Here is a 24,503-nt window from a genome sequence, read left to right on the forward strand (position 1 = left end):
CAGGGTGGAGGATGTACAACTGAAGTGCCATGCATGAAAAAGGAATGCTTAATTTTAGCCAAAAATCACCCCCCCCCCCAACTTGCATCAAGACATGCAATTTATGGCTTCTTGGGGCATAGGTACAGCTGGAAAAAGGCCATTTTTCTGTACTGAAACAGAAATTAATTGCCATTTTCAATATAGATCTCAGGGGAGAATTCCACTTTAACAGGAGTGAGGCAGGACCTACTTATAGTATAATACAAAATATAACAGAAAATAGCCATGAGAGGGGCACAGGCATGATCTTGACTGTAACAGTGCCTCACTCAATGACTTTAATCAAGTCACTTAACTCTCAGTATTCTTGTGTGTAAAATTGAGACAATACATATTTATCACACAGGTGTGTTTGAGTATTATCTTGTTCATGTGGTTACATTATTCGTTGAAAAGGTTTGTTGCAAATTTAGCTTTTTATTGCTATCAAATAACTGGTGACCCAGTTCTCATTTTGAAGAAAGTATGTGTTATTCATACCTACTGACTCAATGATTTCCATGATTTTTGGTTTATGGGTTACTTAACTGCTTACTACTGTAAACATTTACTCTTTCTAAAGACTTACTGATCATTTAGAATTGCACGACAGTATTTCTGCTCCCATCTGAATACCTGAATCCTTCTTTTTTTTAAAAAAAAAAAGAACAACAAATGACAAATTATGAATAATGCACTGCTACTACAACTTTTTTGATGAATAATCATTCACGTTAAAATATGAAGCTCTGGAAATGTTCAAACATTTATTATAGCAGAAACAATAGCTGACTCCACAAAGAAGGACCTACTGAATTTGCTGTTTATGTTTGTTAAGATATTCACAATTCACTTTATTATCTTACCAGCTCCATTAAGCAGTGTAGCCCAGGTTATGGAATATTTACTCCCTAGGGCTCAGTAGTTATTCATGTTATGCAGTTGCACAGTCTTACTGAGGTCATTAAAAATACTAACAGAAGTAACTGCCAGCAAAAAAGTCAGGCCTCCATAAGCTAGCCCTTAATGTTTGAAAGGTCTTAGCATGAAAAGTGCTTTTTATCTGCTAGGTATTAGATACAGTTTAAGTGGGGTAAATATGAGAAAAAGAACACAATGGGTAAATGCCATATTAGCAGGAAGAGACATAGGAAAAAAACACCTAAAACACCAACTTGCCAACAGGCCATGTAGTAATTTATTGAATGCTAAGCTTCCTTTCTACTCATACAAACCAGGAATAATGAAAATTCATTAGTGTGCATAGAATAGTGGAGAAGCAAGTTGATAAAAAAACAAACGGGAAACAAAATAGCTAAAATGACTCAGGGGGCAGGAGAAGCACTACTGAAATTATTACCTATGCCAGAGCCCAGAGTACATGTATTTTGTTGGCACATTCACTTTGGAAAGGGTAATTCTAAGTATTTGCAAGTTTGTACCCTGTACAATAGAAAAAGGAGACAAATTTTGTAGAGCTTGTGAATGTCTTACACAACTGCATGGGAAATGTCATTCAAATGCATGAATAAATAATAGTAAATTTTAAATAATGATAGAAAATCCAAGTATGCACATGAACCGTCCCTTGTGCATCCCACATGCCTCCTGCCTCACTCAAACTTGGAAAGAGTTCTCATCTCTGGGCCCTGCTACATGTTCAAATGAAAGCTGGATAGAAACCAGATATTGAGTTGTTACATTTTCCTGGCAGGGATGATACCATGATCAATAAGGTGGGTTTCCCAGGGTGAGTCCTGTCCCTTGCACTCTGGGCAGGCTAACCACTGCAAATTTCCCCAGTGTGTGAAACCTGACTACACAGTTTTGTGGTAATGGGGGACTGCATTCTAGCTTTCCTTCTGGCTTGTTCCTCTTGGCCTTTTGGTTAGGAGCAAGCAAGACTAGGGGGCATTCAAACTCCAGGGGGGACTGGGGCTTGCACATAGGATGCCTGCGATGCCAGATTTAGCCTTAAGCTAGAGCCTCACAATATGAGGGGCCTCTAAATAAGAAAAAAATGACTGACTCAATATCAAGTTTTATAATAATCAGTTGGTGAATAAAGGAGATATGGGAAAATGACTCTCTAAGTATGGACATTTTCATTCTAATATGACAAGAATATACATACACTGGATTATTTTTATCATATGGGGCCTCTTAAACTGGACATAGTTTAGGACTATGTCCACATTATCATAATCCGGCACTAGATGCTTGCCATGGATTTGGGGAGTACCCGAAGCCCCAGATTGATGCGTGTGAAACAGAGGATGTTTGCCTGGTGGTAGAGCCACATTGATTTGAACGATCGAGCTTTGCTCAGTCAAAATGTGGAACTTTTGACTCAGCAAATTCAGACTGAGCAAATTCAGAACTGATTTAGCCCTTGAAACAAAATTTCAAAAAACAAAAAAAACCCTAACTTTGTAGCTAGTTGGCTCTTGTTGTAGCTGAATAGTTATTTTTATAGCGTGATAATTATTTTGTACCTGTGGCTGGTCTAAAGTATTGTGTGGTTGACCAGTTAATTGCATAATATAGGAAACATGTAGCAAGGGCAGAGACAAGGAAGCAGTAGGGGTGAGATTATATGGTACTAAGCCCCATCTACATGTTACCTATATTATGCAATTAACTGGTTAATAGCACAAAAAGTTTAGACTGGCTGCAGGTACAAAGTAATTATCACATAATTAGCTGGTAAATTGCACAATAAATGTAGATCAGCCATACATCCAAAGTAACTGCCATGATAAAAATGAGTTTCTATCTATGGAAAGAGCCAACCAGCTATAAAGTTAGTGCTTGGAAATGTATAACAAGTCTAATAGGTGGCTTCTGTCCAGCTTTCATTTGAATGTGTAGCAGAGTGTGGAGACTGCTTCAATGTGCTGTGATTACAGCATGTTGGAGTGGACTTGATTAATCGAATGTGGCAATAACTGTGCTCCAGCAGCCTCCAGCATCTTGTGTATAAGTGTTCCTGTGCTTCAAAATGGTGGTGGGGGTGCTTGAACTAAAGCTTGTTGTATGAACTTTAATTCAAGCATCACTGCCACCATTTTCAAGCACAGGGGCACTTATACATGAGACTCTGTGGCACTTTAATTAGAACTGCTCTAATTAAAGTTCCCCTTCACCCCTGGAGCATGTGTAAAAGTGCCCTATCATGCCCCTCTGGCAAGTTACACATATTATGCAATTAACTGGTCAATCCTGAAGTATATTTAGGCTTCCAGACCTGCCAAGTAAATATCACGCACTTAACTAGTTAACTGCATAATAACTTTAGACCAGCCACAGTGCAAAGTAATCATCATACCATCAAAATGACTGGCCAGCTATTAAGAAAAAAAAAAAGTGCTTGGAAGCGAGTAACAACTCTGTCTGGCTTCTATCCAGCTTTATTGGCCTTTTGGCTAAGGTGAAGTGATGCTGGGTGTGCCTACATGTGGCTGTAGGGCACCTTTGTTACAGTGCTGTCATTTAGAACTTTCTTTTGGAAGTACTAAAAGATGGCACAGTAACAGCCTGTACTGCACCGTGCTGGCTGTGCATGGTCATTTTTGGCAACTACATTGCCCTAGCAATGCACTACAATGAGGAAGCGTGTTGCTACGGCAACCTGGCTGCAGTATCATGGTTTTTGCCAATGGATACTTTGCCATAGTGCATCACTAGGTCTTGTGTAGACATGCCTGCTGGGGGTATCTGAATGCCAAGGCCTTTGGGGCCGGGGCATGTGCTGGGGCGCCTTCCTGGATTTAGTGAATATCCAGATGGATGGGTCTGGGAGGGAGGACGGTTTCCTGGTGGTAGAGCCATACACACTTGAGACTTGAGTTGAATTTTGGAACTTGGTATTGGCCTTTATGCAATGAAAGGTGGAACTGGTTTGGCCTTGATTTAAAAAAAAAAAAAATCTTTAAAGTAGACTGACAGTCCCACACTGTGCAAGGGGAAGGTCTATTCTTGCCTCTGCCACAGATGGTCCAGATGGCCTTGATCAAGTCACTTTCCCAGGGACTCCCCAGCGTTCCCAGACAGGGACGCTAACCCAGCGTAGTACCTAGAGCTCCGGGCTTGTCCCGGGCTTGTCCCAGGCCTGCCCTGCCGCCTCGAGCCAGTACGAGCCGCGCTCCTCCGGAGCGCCTAGGCAGCGCCGCTCCGAATCCCGCGGCTCGCGGCGCAGCCAACCAGGCTCCGGCTTCTGCATAAATTATGCAAAGTGTCGAATCTCCGCGCGGGGCTGGGCGGCCTTCGCTCTGCCTAGGTGAATAAATTATGCTAACGTAGCTCGGGAGCTTCAGCCCGGCGCGGCGAGGCGGCTTGCGGCAGTCGCTGTGCACAGCGCAGCCAGGAGGGCAGTGGTCGCCGGAGCTGCGGGCTCGTCCCAGCGCAGGGAGGGAGACTCCGCGCTTGTACCCCGCCACCCGTCGCGACCCCCGCGGGGGGCTGCAGCGCGCTTTCGAGGGGCCCCTGCTGCTGCGCGGAGCTCGCCCGCTCTGGCCACGGACAGCGGGGCAGGCACCAAGTACAACGGGAGCCGCAACAAGTTCGTCACCCGCCCCGGCGCCGGGGTGCTGCAGTCGCCTCGTAGCGATGCGCGTGTGAGAGACGGGCGTCCGCTCCTCGCCGCCGCCGCTGCTCCTAGCTCTTCCCCGCTTCCTCCCCCAAGCCAGCCCGGTGCCTCCATGGGGGGCGGCGGGAAGGACGTGCCACCTGGCGCGGGCTGCCCGAGCGCGCCGGGCACAGGCGGCCACGGACACGGGGCGCCCGGCTGCTGCCCGGCCCGGCCGCCGCTACTGGCCGCGCTGCTCTCGGTGCTCGCCGCCGCCTCCTGCGGGTACCTGGGGCTGAGGACCAGCCAGCTCCAGGCTCGGGTCTCGGCCATCGAGAGCGCCCACGGGGGCTTCTCTGCTGCCGCCGCCGCCTCCCGCCTGCTGCCCGGCTGCTCCCTGGACCAGCTCCAGTCCGTGGTGCAAGAGACAGTGGAGCGGCTCCTCGCTCAGGTGCGGAGAGGCGCGGGGAAGGGCTGGCTTCGGGCAGGGCCAGTGCCCCCTACGGCTGCTCGCTGGGCGCTGGGGAACCTCTTTCCTGGCCTTTCCAGGAAAGTTGAGCGACATTTCCCTGAGTGGCAGAAGGGATTGGGAGGGAGAGAGATGACACGGATCCGGGGTGTTGCTTGTAGCTGTGTTGGATGTAGGCGGACGAGGCTCTTTGGGTAAGATGCCATGTCTTTCATTAGACCAACTACATAGCCCTGCAAGTAGGATGCCTGCCAAAGGGTTTGGGAACATCTGAAGCCCCAGATGGGGGTGGAGGCGGTAGCAGGGCCACTGATGGTTATGGAGTGACTCTCAGATTTGGAATTTGTTTTGGCAAATTTTGCTCGGAATATGGAAAATGAAACTTAAAAAAGGCCAGCTAAATAGTTGGAAAAACTGTTCTATGCAAGCTTTTGGGCACAAACCACCTTCTTCAGGCATAGGGTTGAAGGGTGTCTGTGCCCAAAAGCTTGCAAAGAACAAGCTTCCCAACTCTTTAGTTGGTCTAATAAGAGACATCAATTCTACCCAAAGACCCTTGGCTGCCAAGGATCTGGGCATGTATTTCATATTGCATCCGCAGATTCTAGCCAAATCTGTCTCTTGGGCTGGTTATTACTATTGCTAATAGATGTATGGGTTGTTTTTTTTTTTCTTTTGGTGGGCATCAGATACAACCCGTACTAGAAAGGAACCGCTCAGATGTGGCTCTTTGAGTAGGGGGTCTGGGCTTTCAAGGGTCTTATGAGGGTGTCCAGAGTCCATCTGGCAGTAGCCGGACCTCTGTTGGCAACAATTGGCGCTATAACGTGATAGAGTAGTTGACGTTCAGATCTGAACCGTTGATTGTCTTCATGCCTGGGACTTGCAGATCTGCCCAAACCCACATCCCTACATTTGGTTCTGTATGCCTGGGATGCTTGGTGGGGGTGTGGAGGTGTTTGGATGGGGATGTAACACAGCACAGGGCCAGCAAAGTTGGACAAAACTCAGTTGTCATGCTCTTTGATTTTGGGGTGGGGGGTGGGGAACTGATACCATCTAATCTGATACAGTCTGAATCCCATCCAAGTCGATTGTTAGTTATGCTGTCTATCAAATCACTGTAAATCACAGCTTAACATATGCCGATTTAGAAGCCTGGCTGTAGTAGCCTGAGCGAGTGCTTACCAAGTTTGCTAATGTTGCTCCTTTCACCCACAGAAATCCTATGAGCATTTGGCAAAAATAAGAATAGCAAGAGAAGTGCCTCCAGAGTGCAACTGTCCACCAGGTAACCAGAAACAGCTCAGAAATCTTTCCTTGGTATCGGGGGATTTTGACACTTCTTTTTATCTGTCTGTCAGATGAACATGTAGCAACATCAAATATCACATGTAATAGGAGGGGCAGAGGGACACTTCTTTTCATAAAGTGTGCCTTGGGTAGAATATTAGCCTTTCCCATTCTGGGGTCACATAGGATTTAAATTAAAATATTCATGACAGTAGGATAAGGCTGGGAAATGCATGATAAGTAGAAGGTGTAAGCAAGCCAGTGCCACAGCTTAACAAGTATTCTGATCTTTAATGTCATGGTATTCAGTTAGTGCTTCTGTTGGCATTGTGCAGCTTTTTGATATATGAAATAGCTTTAAACACAAATGACATATATTTAGGATCTAGTTGTTATATAATAAAAATGAGCTTTTTAGTTATCTGGGTGTCCCCCCCATCATAGATAAAATGGTCTTTTAGAAAACAACTTTTTCTCATAATATATATTATTTATAGGAATATGGACACAATCCTGAAGTTCTTACTCAGGCAGCAGTCCCAACAGCATTGTTGAACTTCAGGATTGGGCCCTGTGATACGGGGATCATAGTTTCATAGTTTCATAGTATCAGTTGCTTGTAGACCTGAATAATGTATTCATATGCTTTTTTGTGTTATATGCTTTCTGTATGTTTTGTTGTCTTCTGCTGTTGGTTTTAGATACCAGATTTAGATAACTGATGATGATTTATTTTGTCTTAGACTTCTTTTGAGATTCTCTCCCTCTGTTTCTATTCCTTGGGCATTGGTAATATGATGCTTAATGATTCACAAGGTGCTGTAACAAATCTAGCACACTTTTATAATAGGGTACCATGGAAATATAGTATGCTGTATATGTCCTTCCATTTACAAAAACATCTTCCCCTTAGAAAAGCTGGGATGTTGACATGCATCAAGAGTAGGGATGATAATGAGTTAATATTTGACACTTATGTTTTTGAAAAAGTATTTGCAGTAAGACATGCGACTGTAAGGTAGGTATTTATGGAAGGAACTCTTCTAGTCAGAGGTTTAACTCATGACAGACTCATCTTGAAGGGATTATTGAACCACAGGAATGAAAGTCCCTGTGACAATAATATATCTTTTTGATAATATAACTGATAGAGTACCCTAGTAGCCCATTTAGGAACCTTTATCGGTTGAATGAAATGGGCAGTGTTGTTTGTTAGAGCCAGAGTTTTTAACAGAATACAAGAATTATTAAACTCACTCAGTTAGTTTTGATGTGACATATTTCATAATGTTAATTAAAAAAAACAATGATTTTTATAACTGATTTTGGCTAATAAATACATTTCTATTACTCGCTTACATTCTTATAGCTTAAATACATGAAGATGACTGAAGTCCAAGATGTAACATTAAAAGGTAGATTGCCCACAGCGTTACACACACAGATCTAGTCTGTGATCCTGAAGCGTCTATGAATTTGAACCCCTAGTTTTCTCTTTCAGGGTTTATTGTTCATAGTAGTTTGCATTGATCTGGTCACTTAACAACCATTCCGTTTTCAGGCTGAGGAACAGTCTCTGCCATTGTTGCAGCTGGTGTTGCATGCTGTCTTACTTCTTTACTACCACTAGAGCTCCACATTATACCAATTTTTACTTGAACATACCTTATTTTGAAGCATATCTTTCTGTTATCTCGGTTCCAGCAGATTACAAACAGTAGAATATTTGTCATGGGATTTGACAAAAATCTTCACTAGAACTCAGTCCAAATAATATTTAAAGCACATTTCAAGGTGTGCAAATTAGATCTATAAGAGTAGGAAAATTGAGATGAATAGTTGTCAAAAATCATTTTACAAAGAGGTATAACTGGCCAGGGAATTGGATATGTGATATGGAGATTTTCACTTCTTGGTAATGACTTCAGTTTGGAGGCAGGTTTGTAGTGATTGAAAGTTATCAGCATGTGACGGCTGCATTTTGGACTATTTAAAATGAGGTAGTTGTCTCATCCTCCGTCCCAATGGACAGGCGTTTACCTCAAAATGCCATTGTGTTGGCAGGCTCAGCAGAGCGAATGAGGCTTGATGGGCATGAAGACAAAATCACTAAGCCTGCTCTGAGAAGTAACCCTTTCTACTGGTGTTATAGTAGAGTTGGGAAATGTGAGGGAATTTTGTACTGCTCTTGTTCATATTGTGCCATTTTTAAAATATAGAATTGGTCCGTACTCCAGGCAACTGTTATAACTTTCACATCCAAATAATACTGTTATAATATTTGACCAATTACTCTTTAACTAAATATGAAGGAGTTTTGTTTGCCTGATTGTTTTGGTTTGTTTCTTTTTTTAAATATGGTTTCATTACAATTGTGAAGCTATTTCAGGAAACTTATTCTGTGGCTGCGGTGCTGCTTATGGGTCTAAGAGTTGACCCATACGCTGTATACAGTGCATGCTGGATTGACTCTGTGCTGCATGGGCCCAGTCTGGGTGGTGAGTTGCTCACAGTGCCAGGTGGCCTGCTGGATTCAGCATGTGGGGCCAGTATGTGGGCCCCATCTGGTCTCTGGTCCCTGCCCTGTGCCTTTTGCCCAGGGGCTGGCCCCGTGCCATTCATCTGGCCTGCAGGGTCTTGTGAATTTGACACCCCTGGCTTAACAGGTACGGAGTCATGGAAATTCCCGTGGCTTGCAGCCTGTGAAGCCAGTCCTGATTCAGAAGAGTAAATTACATCTTTACCACAGTGGCATAATTTACCTTTTGCTGTTTTTTACCTTTTTCCCTCAACTTCTCGTTAAGCCTATCTAATCTGTATATGGCCATTAGATCCGACTCCAGAAAACCTTCAAAGTACATGCAGAGGTTGTTGTGTTAACACCAGTATTATGAGCACAAGATAGTTGCCAAGAAGAGTGCTCGTTCCTTTAGGAGAAGATACTCAGAGCCCAAGGGGTGACAATCCCAAAAAGAAGCAAAGGGGGTAAGAGTGCCCAAAAGTCCCCCTGACTCACGAAAGACATTTGTGAATGCCTGATTGCCAAAAAGGAGGCATACACCCAGTGGAAGGGAGGGGCTATCACCAAAGAGGAGTATACCTCCTCTGCTCGGGTCTGTAGGGGGGCTGTTAGGAAAGCTAAGGCAGATATGGAACTAAGGCTAGCATCAAGGATAACAAAAAGTCCTTTTTTAAATACATAGGGAGAATGAAGAAGGCCCTGGGTAATGTGGGGCCCCTGCAGGATATGCTAGGCAATCTGGTGGTTGCACCAGAGGAGAAAGCAGACCTCTTTAACAGTTTCTTCACCTCTGTTTTCTTGTGCAGGGACCCGATTCAGGACAGACTCAAGAGAAACTCCGCTAAGCCTAGGGTCAGGAAGGACTGGGTTAGAGAACTTCTGGAGGGGCTGGATGTGTTCATATCAGCAGGTCCAGATGCTCTCTACCCCAGGGTGCTGAGGGAATTGGCAGAGGTCATTGCAAGGCCCCTGGCATGGCTTTATGAGCACTTGTGGTGCTCTGGCCAGGTGCCGGATGACTGGAAGAGGGCCAATGTGGTCCCCATCCTTAAAGGGAAGAGGAAGGATCTGGGCAACTCTAGGCCTGTTAGTCTTACTTCAATCCTGGGAAAGCTCTTTGAGAAGATTATCAAGGAGCAGATCTGTGATGGGCCAGCAGTGGGGATGATGCTCAGGGGCAACAAGCATGGTTTCATTAGGGGCAGGTACTGTCAGACCAACCTGGTTGCCTTCTACAATCAGGTCGCAAAATCATTGGACACAGGTGTCGTGGTGGATGTAGTCTTTCTGGACTTCAGGAAGGCCTTTGACACCGTCTCCCACTGCATTCTCATTAAAAAGCTAGGTGACTGCAGCATTGATGCCTACACAGTCAGATGGATTGCAAATTGGTGGTAGATGGGTCATTTTCGACCTGGAGGGAAGTGGGCAGTGGGGTCCCCCAGGGCTCGGTCCTTGGGCCCGCACTGTTCAGTTTCTTTATTAGTGACTTGGACAACGGGGTGAAGAGCAGCCTGTTTAAATTCACAGACAACACCAAGATTTGGGGTGAGGTGGGCATGCTAGAAGGGAAGGGCAGATTACTGCAGGACCTGGACAGGTTACAGGGGTGGGCAAATGAAAACAGGATAGGATTCAATACTGACAAGTGCAGGGTGCTGCACTTGGGCAGTAGGAACTGGCAGCATACCTATAGCCTGGGGAGCTCCTTTCTCGAAAGCATGGTGGCAGAAAGAAATCTTGGAGTCATTATTGACTCCAAGATGAACATGTGCCGAGAATGCGAGAACACTGTCAGTAGGGCTAACCGTACCTTGTCCTGCATCCACAGATGCATCACAAGCAGGGCCAAGGAGGTGATCCTCCCCCTCTGTGCAACACTGGTCAGGCCGCAGCTGGAGTACTGCGTCCAGTTCTGGGCGCTGTACTTCAGGAGGGATGTGGACAGCATCAAGAGGGTCCAGAGGAGGGCCACTTGCATGATCTGGGGACAGCAGTGCAGACCCTGTGAGGAGAGGCTACGGGACCTTAACCTGTTCAGACTTCACAAGAGAAGGCTGAGAGGGGACCTGGTGGCTGTCTATAAACTTACTAGGGGGGACCAGAGGGGTTTGGGAGAAACCTTGCTTCCCTGAGCGCCTCCTGGAGTAACAAGGATTAACAGCTATAAGTTGACAGAGAGTAGATTCAGGCTAGACAACAGGAGGCACGACTTCATGCTCAGGGCGACTAGGATCTGGAACCAACTTCCAAGGGAAGTGGTGGTGGCTCCTATCCTGGGGATCTTTAAGAGGAGGCTCGATGTTTACAACTGCATGGCGCGTCAGCTGGGGTCATTTGAGCCCAGTTTTCTCTTGCCCGTGGCAGGGGGTTGGACTAGAAGATCTACAAGATCCCTTCCGACCTTACATCTATGAATCTATGAAATGGCTAAATGTAGCCTTTCATCACTCTATTCTTCAAACTGGAATAAAGCTTATTTACAAATCAATTATTTCTTTCTATCTGGGCTATATAGTAAAGAGGGAGAGGGAAATTCAGTCAGCAGACAGTGAGAATTGATGTTTGATTCAGGAGTAAATTTCTGTAATTAGTGAAGCTCTTATTAGTCTTAAATATTCAGCCCATCCTTTTATGGCTCTCCATGGCAGGAACTATCATGTTCAAAGGCAAATGGTTTTTTAATAGGTTGGACAGTGAGGGGAAACTATATTCACATCTTTTCATAACCTGCAAGGATGTACGAGTTAGATACTTTTAACCAAGCCATAGCCTTTCTCTTCTTGTCTAAAGAATGTTTTCTTTTCTCTTCTAAGTAAATATTTCCATTAACCATGATTTTTTTCTAATGATGCATTTTACTTCTAAAAAAGTCACTTAGTTTAAAGGGTATATTAATGTCTTGATTTCAGTTGTAGAACTAAAAGCAGAAACTGTGAAAGGTCTGAAAAGTTTGCAAATATTTATATGAAAATAACAGGTATTCCTTCCCCTCACTAAGCAATAAAGTTTGAAATGTAAATGCATACTAACATTCCCCTTAATTTAACTCAGATCTAATGAACATGCTAGTTTAAATCTTCTGCTTCCAACTACAGCAAATACCTCCAAGATATTTTCTACCCAGGGGATTGGGAGAAAATGTGGCTGCCAAAAATTATTTATTAAATGATTTAATTTTAATACTTTTTCTGTAGGTTATATATAGGGTTTTCCCCCTACTGTTAGGATGCTTTAAAATGGCATTGTTTTGGTAAAAAAAAATCAGTATGTTCTAAGTCTTGCGTTAAAATGATTGTGGGTCTGTTTAGGTTTGTTGTTATAGGCCCATTCCAGTAAGGGCTTGCAAAATACTTAAGCATATTTTTAGGACATGTTGACTTCTTAGGAGTTAAGGATATGATTAAGTGTTATGGTGAATTGGAGTCTTCATCTAATAAAGGATAGATTTTGATATATGTACTGAATTGCACTTTACTTTGTGAGTTTTCCTAGTGATAACACTTATGGAATAAAAGATGGTACTTAGAATGAGTGTCAGAATACTACTATCTACAAGGGCATCAGAACCTGGTTGTAAGTAATGTTAGCAGTTTATAGAATAGCACTTAATATTCATTCTAGGCTCATTTGGCAAAACTCTCTGATTTTCAGTGGCAGTAGGATCTTGACTTATGCAACAGTAGAACAAGAGAGCAGTCTGATGCATAAGGACATGATGATAACATCTGGACATGAATAGCATTTGGAGAAAAAATACAAAGGTTGTTTATGAGGGAGAAGTGTTTTTATGATTAACCTGAACTTTCTAAGGGTTACTGGTAGTTTGAAGTTAGAACTGAAAAATGTAAAAACATAGGATGAGTCGGTTTTTAGCTGGGTACTGCCATTCAGCTAAACATAACAACATTACAAACAGCTTTTATAACATAGTGGCTGATGCACCATGCAGTTATTTAATGTTCCTATAACTTTAAAAAAATGTTTTATTAGACTTCAGAATGCAAGTTGGTACACCCATTACTTTGGCATGGTCTTGATCTTGCTATTTTTAGACAACAGTTTAACTTGTCTGAGTTTGATTCTTCTGCAGAACAAACGGACAAAAAAATAAGCAAAGAAACCCCCACAAAAATGTAGAACATATTGGGAATATAATAGACTAATTACTAGTAGGGAAAATAAGAAAGCAAAAAATCAGAGTACTTGAGAGAGATTTTCTTTTGAATGCAAGACATGCTTCTGAGTGTTGCATTGTAGAATGAGTTACTTTATACAGCAGGGATGTTTAGAATGATCCTAAGCATTTTGTTGACAGTCCAGAGATATTTTTGAATTTTATTACCTTTGGTCTGTTTCAGCACAAAGGCTTTAAAAATATTTATATATACATTTATGAGTGAGACTCAAATGTTGGTTTTTATTTGCTGCTTGTTTTAGCTAATTGTTTATGTAGCTACGAGCTCTACAGCCTCCTATTGACTGTCTTTTTACTTCTGTCTTACCAAGAGCTTGGACTATATTGGGACTGTCCAACTGGCAGTCAGTGGGTTGCCTGCAGCCTGTAAGGGAGAGACATTACACATAAACCAATATCAGTGATTGGAAACTGGTTCAAATCTGTAACACAACAGTTACATAACTGTTGCACTGAAGTATCTACACTGAATTGCTGTTGTATTACAGATTTGAACTAGTTTCCGATCACTTATACTGGTTTATGTGCGATTTTCTGTCTCTAGCCCTGAAGTTCAGTGCGCATAAACCACTTTCACAATGGCCGAAACAGGTTTAAGATAAACCTGGATGGCTGTAGTATCAGACTTAACTGATTTAGGTTAAATCGGTTTATTGAACTTCTGTCCCTGACCCTCACCAGATTCAAGTTAGCTCAGGATGCTTTGTACCTCCCCCACAAACCCTCTCTCTTGGGTGGGCGGACTAGCCTTGGCCCAAGCTGTCTGCCCCAGCTGAGCAGGAAGGCATGTTCTAGCACCCCTCCCCCCTGCCCCACTTCTGTCCTGGGCCACTGCAAGCATCTGGCTGCATTTCTGATATCAAAAGAGAATGTCTGTTCATTTGCTTAATGGTTCAGTTTATGCAGTTTAGACAAAACTGCGACAATTAAACCAATTCAGCCTTGGGCTTTTTGACTGTTTGTACTTAGCCCAAATGGTTAAGTTCCAGCTGCCAGGGACCTGCCTGGTTGATGCTCCCCCTATTGCTCCAGTTGCAACAGCAGCCTAAGTCTCAGGGCTCCCCCTCCCTCTTCCTGCTGCTGCTCCCAGGGGGTGGGATAATGTGGTGCATGGTGCACTGAGTTGAGGATCAATATGGGGGTACATTGTGCAGCAGGCTGTGTGTGGGTGCACAGTGCAGCACTGGGGAGGAGAGGGTAGGGAAGCTTATGTGGGCACTTGGTGCAGTTGCGGGTGCATCTACACGGACCATGACTTAGAGACCCCTGGCTCACCCTGGTGTGGCCCCTGACCAATTGGAAGTCAGACAGCCATGGACTGCATAATGGCATAATTGGTGTTTTCTGTCTTTAACTTTCTATAATGCACAGTTTATGCACTGTATGTATCTATAACTTACACAGTATAGCGTTTGAGTGGGTACTCTTTTTTTAGAAACCTACGCTAAATTCAGTAGCATGAGTCTGAGTGCTTGACAAAGCCTCAAATGGCCATACACAAGTTCAAGGTTGTTTGTTTCCTTTTTCCTTTGGGACACAGGACAATGTTTGTTTCTCTTGTTCCTTTTTCAAACATTTTCTCTCAGAAAACCCTGCCTTGCCCATTGTATTTAGACACATATAGCTTGGAATCCTATTCAAATTCTGGATCTTGTCACAATTCTCAAATGCCTTTTTCATTCTTCTGTCATCTATTGCTATTTTATGCTGTTTCTGTAATCATGCCATATTGATTCTCCGTCTCGGCCTCAGAGATCCCTGTGGTTTGGTGTTTTATAGTGCTTCTGAGTTCACCGAGCAGTTTGCTATACTCAGTGCTGTTGCGTATAAACACACTCAGTTAGTAGATGGAGCAACATCAGAGACCACATTTCTCAGGGATGCATGGGTTGGCCTACTTTTGTATATAACTGTTTGTCTTTTTTGTGTGGGGAGTGCACACATGTTTTAATGCTCTTCTGGAATATAAGTTGTGGATATACATTACATTTGTAATGCTATAAATACTCAAATAGCTCTACAAAAAAACTAATGTATATATGGTCAAGGTGTCTGTTGTATTGCAAAGATGGTGGATCTACCACAAAAAGTTCTCATTTCTCATGAGAACTTCTTTGTAGCACTGTATTTTGTAGCCACAAGTCACCTATGGACAGTTCCAGAAGATCGCCTGGTCCCCCAGCATTATATTTACTCTGCTTTCCCTTTGTTCCTTGAAACAAGAGGGAGGGAGAGTGGCTGGTTCCCTGACAGCCAGGGTAGATCAGAGCTGTAGCACAGTATGTGCCTTGGAGGAGCACCAGCTCTCCTGTGGAACACTTCTATTGCTACTCTGGCAGGGACTGGTATCACAGTGGCAGCAGAGAGGGCTAGTCTCTCCATAGGGAGGCAAGGGAAGCTGGAAAATGTGAGGGTTGCCTCTGCGGTGGGAGCAGTGGCAAGAGCTAGTGCCTCCAGTGTTGAGACACTTTGTAGTGCTACAGGCTAAGTACAGACAGTCAAAAAGCCCAAGGCTGAATCAATTCAGTCTTTGTAGGTAAGTCTAAGCTGCAGACATTAAACTGAGAAAACTGGACAGATATTCACTTTTGATTCAGGGAATGCAGCCACATGCCTGCAGTGGCTCAAGTCAGAAGGGAGGCAGGCACTAAAGCACAGGTCTCTGGCACATAGCCAACATGGCCTATGTTTTGTTCCTCTTCTTGCTGCCCCCGAGGTCTCTGGGATTTGCAGTCCAGAATCACGGAAGCACAACTCTGCAGGGTTGCTTATTACTTTCTTTTTCTGCTTCCAGGTGGCTCTGAGATTTGTAGTACATGGTTGCAGCCAGCAGTAGCCAAAAATTTTTAGCAGGGCAGGGCAGCTCTGTACTTGGGGAAAGGGAAGTTTAACTCCCCTTCCTCTCTGGTTCCAGACCCCAGCTGGGGTTTGCCTGGGGGGGTGGGCAAGGGTGGGCAGTCCTGCGCCCCTCCTCCCCCCAACACACACACACGCACCCTTTTCTGCTGGAGCAGACAGCACAGCCCAGCTCAGGCCTGGAAAGCATGCTGGAATACTGGGGGACTCTGGTTTTATTGAACCAGGAAGGGGTCTGGGCCAGAAGTTTCGTAAACTGGTTTGACAGAAAATGGGTTAAGTCTGATACTACATTCAACCAGGTTTATCTTAAACCAGTTTCAGGCATTTTGAAACAGGTTAATGCTCACTGAACATCTCTTCTGTTATGGGTTTAAACAAGCTTCTGATCACTTAAACCAGTTTATGTGTAATTTCTGTCCCTAGCCACAGACAAACACATCCATAGCTATAATGCACGTATCAGGTTTATTATGATAGTGGGATCACTGTATTTTCTACGTGTACCAGAGTTCATAAGACCCTAGGGTTTCTCTTAATGTATATTGCTGGCAGCTAAATGGGGATCTTGAGTATTAACACTGTACTATATAGCAAGATGGTTCCAGTTCTCAGTGTTCCAGAAAGATTGTTTCCTGTGGAGCATTACAATTAAGAGGACTGAAAGAAAGGAAGAGAAATCAATTTCAAGGATTAAATGAATCCAGAAATTGACATCAACAGGGTATTACTACTGTATTATGATGCAGTGAATAACTCCTACAGAGACCAAAGTATTAATGTGGAGGGGAGATGAGTTAATCGGATAGGGAACAAAAACAGAGTATGAAATAATACAGACAATATTATAAATGTTTTTCATTGTTACTTAAAATTCAGGGTGCAGTGTCTTATTCCCAGCTTCTAGTACTAACTTCTGTGCTGTCTCTACATCAGTTATTTTTGAATTCCATGCTCTTGCTTAATTTTATGATTTTTTGACCATGCTTTTATTTACTTTGCCATAATTTTACACTTTTTCCAGTTTCTGGATAAAGATGTTTGATGTGCAGTCACATATTACCTTCTGGGTAATCTTTTGTTATGTTTGGATGGCTGCTTAAGAATACTTGTTTTTCACCCCCATAAAACAGATGCGTGTACTTTATTGGCTAGGATGTGATGTTTTAGTTCTCTTCCCCCTAGGGGAAAAATGTACAACATGATGAATGAAACATAAAGATGATTAAAGAAAGATCTGATTGACAAAGATCTGCACAAAATACATTTCCTGTGTAATTCTGCTGACTTCAGTGGCATTATACCAAAGGTTAATTTGGACCTATATGTTTTATTAGTAAAGGTGCTTCAAAAGTATTGGATTAAATCTTACTGAACTATTCTATTTGGTAATATAGGATTTGAGAGATATTTGACTTCTAGAGACGCTTGACCAAGATATGTGCTAATTGAAATTAGCACATTGTAATGCTTGTATGATATCAGCTTTGTATGATAAATGGAATTGAATCTTGATATTTGTATGCTTCTATTCTACCGTAAGACTTTAAAATTTGGATGTGTTCAGTTTGGTTCAGCCAAAATTATGCTGGATTTTAATTCAGTTAATTGTTAGTACGTTCTGTTGACTGGGATACGAAAACTGGGCTTTTCTAGAAGATGTGCCTGTTCTCCTGACTTTCTTCTATATTAACTTGCTGCAGCCAACCAACCTATTTATTGTAGTGTTTTGATGCTATAATAATCAGCTAGCTATGGAAGACCAGCTTGGTTGACAGTATTACTCTCTAAGTACTCTTATAGGTAGCCAGAAAGAAACATAGAATTGATCTTTTCATTGTATTTTTTTATTGTGTTTTTAATATGCCCACCCTGGTCATGGTGTTAGATACAAGCCTGTCCAGGTAGACTCATAGGAGAGCTTCAACAAATTTTTTGAAAACTAATATTCACCCTAGTTAACACAATGCTGTAGACATGCTTTCTGAACTTTTCAACTCAGTCCATGTTCTCCTATTAGAGTGAAAAGCAGAGTCTGAGAGCTGTGCTGGTGTCAATTTGTGTGTGTGTGTATTTGGAGATCCATTCATAAAACTAAATTAAGGAAACGATATTCAATTTGTGAGACTGGGATAAAAAAACGAAGCACACTGAAACCTATTTAGGCAGGCAGTTCTGAAAATATCACGTGCAGAATGTTCACCTACAGCATTTATACACATGGAGCAGGTATTTATACATGCACATTGGATGATTTTAGAATCATAGAAATGTAGGTCTGGAAGGCTTCAGGACCCAGGGGAGAGGAGGGATGTTGCTATTTGTCCCCTCGCACTTGCTAATTGCCAGAGGTCTTCCATTACTGCTAGCAACTGAAATAGGCAGCGGGGGGAAAGGAGGGCTGAGCAGCAGAGTTCACTCCGTGCATTCCAGATCTGATCCATGGAGCCAGTTGAGTTGGGCACCCCTGATCTAACTTTTATCTCCTTCAGTGTTGTAAGTAATACCACTGGTTCTTGTCCTACCTTCAGTGAGCATGGAGACAAACTGATTACTGTCTTTCCTTGGAAAGCTGTGTTTGTGTCTCTACTTAACCTGCTCTTTTCAAACCAAAGCCAGAGTTATCTCAACCTCTTTTGTCATGCTGTCTTTTGTTGATCTATTCAGTTTTGTTTGAACCTTCCTTCAAATATCGTGTTCTAAACTGGATCTGGGTTGTTCCCCCTCCGATCCCTCCTGCACTTTCTGGTTCTGGCTGCAGCTTCAGCGGCAAGCAGTGATGACTCGAGAGCGTGTGTCAGTGAGTATTCATAGAATCATAGAAGTAGGGTCGGAAGGGACCTTATAGATCTTCAAGTCCGACCCCCTGCCAGGGCAGGAGAAAAAACTGGGCTCAAATGATCCCAGCTAGGTAGGCATCAAGCCTCCTCTTAAAGACCTCCAGGGTAGGAGCCAGCACCACTTCCCTTGGAAGTTGGTTCCAGATCCTAGCCGCCCTGACTGTGAAGTAGTTCTTACGGATGTGTAATCTAAACCTCCTCTCCAACAACTTGTGGCCGTTATTCCTTGTTATGCCAGGGGGCGCTAGGGGAAACAAGGTCTCTCCCAAACCCTTCTGGTCCCCTCTAGTGAGTTTATAGACGGTCACCAGGTCCCCCCTCACCCTTCTCTTGTGAAGGCTGAACAGTTTCAGGTCCCACAGTCTCTCATTGTAGGGTCTGGCTTGTAGTCCCCGGATCATGCGGGTGGCCCTCCTCTGGACCCTCTCAATGTTGTCCACATCCCTCCTGAAGTGGGGCGCACAGAACTGGACACAGTACTCCAGCTGTGGCCTGACCAGTGTTGCATAGAGGGGGAGGATCACTTCCGTGGCCCTACTTGAGATGCACCTGTGGATGCATGACGAGGTCCGGTTAGCCCTGCCAACTGTGGTCTCACATTCTCGGCCCATGTTCATCTTGGAGTCAATAATGACTCCAAGATCCCTCTCTGCCTCTGTGCTCTCAAGAAGGGAGTTTCCCATCTTATAAGTGTGCTGCTGGTTACTACTGCTCAAGCACAGCACCCTGCACTTGTCAGTGTTGAAGCACATCCTGTTTTTGCTAGCCCACCCCTGTAACCTATCCAAGTCTTGCTGCAGTCTTTCCCTCCTTACTAGTGTGCTCACCTCACCCCAAATTTTGGTATCATCAGCGAATTTAAACAGGTTGCTTTTCACCCCATCGTCCAAATCGCTGATAAAGAGATTGAACAGCATGGGCCCAAGGACCGAGCCCTGGGGGATTCTGTTGCCCACTTCTCCCCAGGTCGAATATGACCCATCCACCACCACCCTCTATTTTATGTTCTGGGAAATATAGTTTTGTCATGCAGCAGTGGGCAGCAGCAGCTGGAGTTCGCTGTGGTGCCGTCCCCTTTTCATAGCAGCAAAAAACAAAAAGGCATTTTTTTTCTACATTTGAGCCTGGTGTCTTCAGTAAAAAGTGAGTTGACACCTCCCCGCCCACTTAAGCTTGCTGCTTCCGAATTCTGCCTGTTGCTGACACCTCCAGAGGCCTCCAGAAGCCCTGCAAAGAAGGTACGGAGAGGGAGAGGTTAGCTCTGGATTCAATCCTGGTGAGTTATGCCTCTGCTAATTCTTTAAGAACCCAATTAGTACTCCTTCAAGACGTGAAATAGGAAGCTAGAAAATATGTTTGTTCTTTTGGCTTTGTTTCAAGCTGCTGTGGAATAAAATACTGGAGAGAATTGGTAAGGTTATTTGAAGAAATATGTAATTATGATGAGAGTCCAGTGTAGGGCAAAGAGATGACAAATGGAATGAAGGACCTGCATATTAGCAGTGTGGTAAAATTGGGATAATTTGGTCTCCAGAGAAGACCAGTGAGAGGCAACATGATTAAAGTTATTATTAAAATGAAGCTTGAGGATATGCTTGAAACTGCTGGAAGAAAGGCATAAGAACAGATAGATGCAAGAAGGGTGAAATATTGTCTGTACTGAAATTGATGGGAGTTTTGCTAACTTCAGTGGGACCAGGATTTCACCTGAAAAAATGCAGAGGGGCTGTATTATGTCAAAGAGAAAGCTGTGAATCAGAGTGGGAAATGGCTTTGAGTTGAGTGTAAGTGTTGGACAAAATTAATGGCAGGCAATTTAATACATTTCTAGGTCATTATTTCTATGGTGGAAGTAGCTGAACAGTTTTTTGGATTAAAAAGCAGGTTGTGATGATGGCTCCTTTTTTCTCTCTGCCATTTTCACAGCATGTTTTTAGACATTTGAAATTAAAACATAGATTAAAAATATACACGCTTAGAATGGTCTCAAATTAGTTGAAGAAATATTGTGACTTGCTTCCAGTGACAACAATATAAGAAGTAAGAGAGAAACTCACACAGCAGAATCTTTTGAAAAACACACTTATTATTAGAGAAAGGAGAAAATCAGAAGTGTGAAAGAACTCTGGTCTGATGACTCTGGATTCTCTATACAATTTAGACATGCAAAATTGGGCTATTTTATATTTTAAATCTTACTTAAACATTAAGATTCCTACTCAGGGCTTGGATGGATGTGTGGCTTATTTTGCAGTTGGGATGTATTGGATCTGGGAATCTGAAGTCTAAGTATGTCTTAATGTTTTTTGTTTAAGAATGAATTGACTTGTTTCAAGTGTACAGAGGAGGACTTTGTAATGAGACTCATGGATTCTGTTCTGGAGAAGTTCACCTTTAGCCCATCTACCGTCTTTTCCTGTGTAGTATAGAGTGGGACAAAAACTCAACTTCTTTGGAAGATGGAAAATTGGACCAGACAAAGAAGGATGAATTTGCATTCTTTGTGTAGCCTCTTCAGTCTATCTGTGGCCATAACATGCAAGCTCAGCTGAGGATCCATCATCTACAAAGGGCAGAGAAGGGATCCCAGAACAGCTGTTCTGAGAGGCATAGTCTCTCCCCTCAGCAGTGTAACTTATCCTGTAAAAGCCAGTCAGGCAGCAGTAAGATCCTCTATGCCACTTTTCACATTGTGCAATGGATATAGGCACAGGGTAGGCTGTGTGCCAAGCCATGGCAACATAGCAAGGTAGAGAACTTGCTATCTCTGCTGGAGGAAAACATTGTAGACAACCTGGAGCTATGGGGAAACCCTTCAGATAGCCAGAGTGGACAGCTCTGTTATTTCCTGTAGGCTTCAAACATCTGACCTGTGCTGGGAATTATGGCTTGGTCCATGTGTCCTGATCCTACTTCAATTCGCTGGTATCAGAAAGACATTGCAACAGGCTTCCTATTCTTTCCAAGCAGCAGAGCTTTGCAGAAGTGTGCTCCTCTTGCCTCCACTTATGTAGGGAGCAGAGCCTAAGTCGGGGTTGAGCGAAATCTGGCCCATGGGCCAGATTGGGCCCAGGGAGTACTTCATTTTCCAGCATCCCCTGCCCACGTTGCTGCTGCCAGTTTCCATGGAGACCCCAGCAGTGGCAGGGCTGTGTCAGCGCAGGGCCATGATTTCTATGGAGATCAGTCTCAGCAACGCTGGCAGGGTGTGCAGCTGGGTGGGGAGCTGCTGTGGGGCTGGGGCTGGGATCTTGTGCTGTGACAGTGTGGTTCAGAGCTGGGGCAGATTGTGAAGTTCTCCCCGCATGACCTGCACACCCCAGACTGCAGTCTATTTTTTTGCATGCCCTAGGGGTGTGCCCTGGCTCTGGATCACACTGTCACCACTGCAAGATCCCAGCCCTGGCCCTAGAAAAGCTCTCTACCCAGCCACATGCCCTTCCAGTGCTGATGGGGCTGATCTCCATGGAAATCCTGGTCCAGCTGTCACAGCCCTGTCGCTGCTGGGGTCTCCATGGAAACTGGCCACAGTGATGCGCAGGTGCTGCTGGGAAATGAAGTCGGGCCACCAGCTGGACCCATCATTTTTTCCCACCCTGGCCTAGGTTGTTATGGCATTGAGCCTTCCCTAGCTTTTGAAGTAGTAGTGAGCTGTTACTTTCAGTTGTTGAAGGTAGTGGTATGAATGCAACAAAGAAAAGTTACATGAGGGAGAGGGTAAAGCAGGAATATATCCTTCTTACCTGCATCACTCGTAGTCCTGTGCTGTTCTTCCTTTTGTAAATTATGCTGTCTTTTAAAAATAAATTAACATATTCTGTTCTCATATGTTATATTGGCACTACCCTTCTCCATATATCGCAGCATAGAGGAAAAATAACATGTTAAAATATACTTGTAGATTCAGTGTAACATGTTATTTTTATGGAAAAAATCCTACTCATGGAGTTAAACCTTAAAATATACTTGTAGATTCAGTGTAAGGTTTAACTCCATGAGTAGGATTTTTTCCATAACCCATAGAAGCATTCATTCTCAGTGTTCTCTATTTAGAGAGTTTGGGGGAAAAAAATGTAAAAGCCTTTTTTTTTTTTTTTTTAATGATGGAGGAGAAAAGTAGTTTCAAAACCATAAGACATTTTCAATGACCAAGGACCAAAATCTACCCTCCAAATCATGACTCCTATCAGAGTGACTACCTGAACATTTGAGGTCAGACTGTCCCCTGTGGTTTGGTGGCTTAAAGCTGTTAACTCATTGTGTTTGGTTTTATTAAAAGCATATACAAATGCAGCCTGCAAGAGAGTTAGGAGCTATTTGAATATAGATTAAGGGCTAGACTTCATAATGTCAGTAGGGGGTGATGCAGGATCTAGGTCAGGGGTCAGCAACATTTTGGAATGAGGGGATGCTTCAGCAGAACTTAGCTCTGAGCACTGGCCACTTCCAACCTGGCCACCAGTGCTGCAGTTGTAGTCGCATCACCGCGTTCACCTCCCCCACAGTCTTGCCTCCACTTCTTCCCACTTCAAGACTGTACTGCAGGCGAAGCTCCCTGCTGAATTGCTGTCCTGTGCTGAAATGCTGCAGAAGTCTCCAGGCTCTGCAGGCTGTAGGTTGCTGACCCCTGGTCTAGGCAGTTTAGGGCTTTTTGTGTATTAGGCCCATGCTAGGATCATGAGTGGATTTTTTAACTTTGTTTTATTAACAAATTGAAAATTTAAATATACATCCAATTCCTGTAGTTGGTTGTTCTCAACTGGGGTGCTGTGAACATCCCTCAGCGGTGCCACAACACCGGTGTTATGACTTCTGCAGCAGCCAGGTAAAAATGCTGCATGTTCATTCCTGTTGCATTAGGGCTGTGATTGTTCAAAAGGTAGGTGGGAGCTGACTGGGTGGTAGCCTTTTCTGGTCCTTCCTTCCCACCCTCCTCCTGGAAACTTGGGACAATTCTTGGGGGCATACCCCTGTTTCCAGGCGTGTAGGAGGGGCTGGAGTGGGAAGGACTATGCAGGATGAGGCAGCTCCTACCTGCTTTAGGCTGATCACAGCCCTAATGCAGGAATTGTATATGTGTGCCACAGCCTTTTCTGGGCTGGCTTGGCAGTAGGCATGTGGGTCAAGTAGGCAGCAGCACCCAGTTGTGAAGTACTGAGATAAATTGAAGCAGCACCATCAGTGCTTCTCAACTAGCAGTGCTGCCATATTCAGAGAAGTGGAGGAGGGGTTCCCTGGCTCTGACAAGGTTATGAACCACTATTCTAAGGCATGCATGGAGACAGATATTTATTTTCCATCAACAGTGCTCCCTTAGCTCAAGTCATCAGTGGGGTTTTAATAAAGGATAAAAAGAAAAAGCCTCTACTTCTAGGACTACAGGGATATGTCCTTTAGGTGGCAGCTGTAGTAATCTCTTAAGAATAAGAAGACCAGCCACTAGAAGGCAGCAAAGACTCACATTCTCTTAGCATGGGTTGTAGTTGTACCTTTTATTTTATTCAGTTTTTCCTGCCAGTCCCATCACCATGATATTTAAATTATGGTCCTTTTACAGACAGAGTAGGCACAGAGGACAAAAAAAAAAAAGATGGTCTCTTGGAGCTCATGGACCCTCCTCCCCTCCCTATCAAAAAGCTTATATACACATATGCACACACACTCACACTGAGTGTAATCATTATGATAAAGACCATTATATTGTAGAGTTCCCTTAATGCCAATTAATCTGCATCACC

The 24,503-nt window shown here is 43.7% G+C and overlaps 1 protein-coding gene and 1 non-coding gene across 2 annotated transcripts in view; both read left to right on the forward strand.

The window, feature by feature from the left end:
• The first annotated feature begins 1,720 nt into the window (after window positions 1–1,720).
• LOC149870706 (U1 spliceosomal RNA) lies at window positions 1,721–1,885 on the forward strand. The gene has a single exon (XR_016440885.1). It is a non-coding gene; the product is annotated as a U1 spliceosomal RNA (small nuclear RNA).
• A 2,452-nt stretch (window positions 1,886–4,337) lies between these two features.
• The window catches only part of LOC149870707 (collagen alpha-1(XXV) chain-like), a 278,247-nt gene continuing 258,081 nt past the window's right edge, over window positions 4,338–24,503 (forward strand). The window contains exons 1-2 of the mRNA XM_090034525.1: window positions 4,338–5,039; window positions 6,279–6,348. Of these exons, the coding sequence (XP_089890651.1) occupies window positions 4,722–5,039; window positions 6,279–6,348 (388 nt within the window). The 5' untranslated portion in view covers window positions 4,338–4,721. The remainder of the gene's footprint in view (window positions 5,040–6,278; window positions 6,349–24,503) is intronic.

Source organism: Crocodylus siamensis, chromosome 2 (genome assembly GCF_052110815.1).
Source record: "Crocodylus siamensis isolate JL-2025a chromosome 2, ASM5211081v1, whole genome shotgun sequence".
In the NCBI taxonomy this organism is placed as follows: Eukaryota; Metazoa; Chordata; order Crocodylia; family Crocodylidae; genus Crocodylus; species Crocodylus siamensis.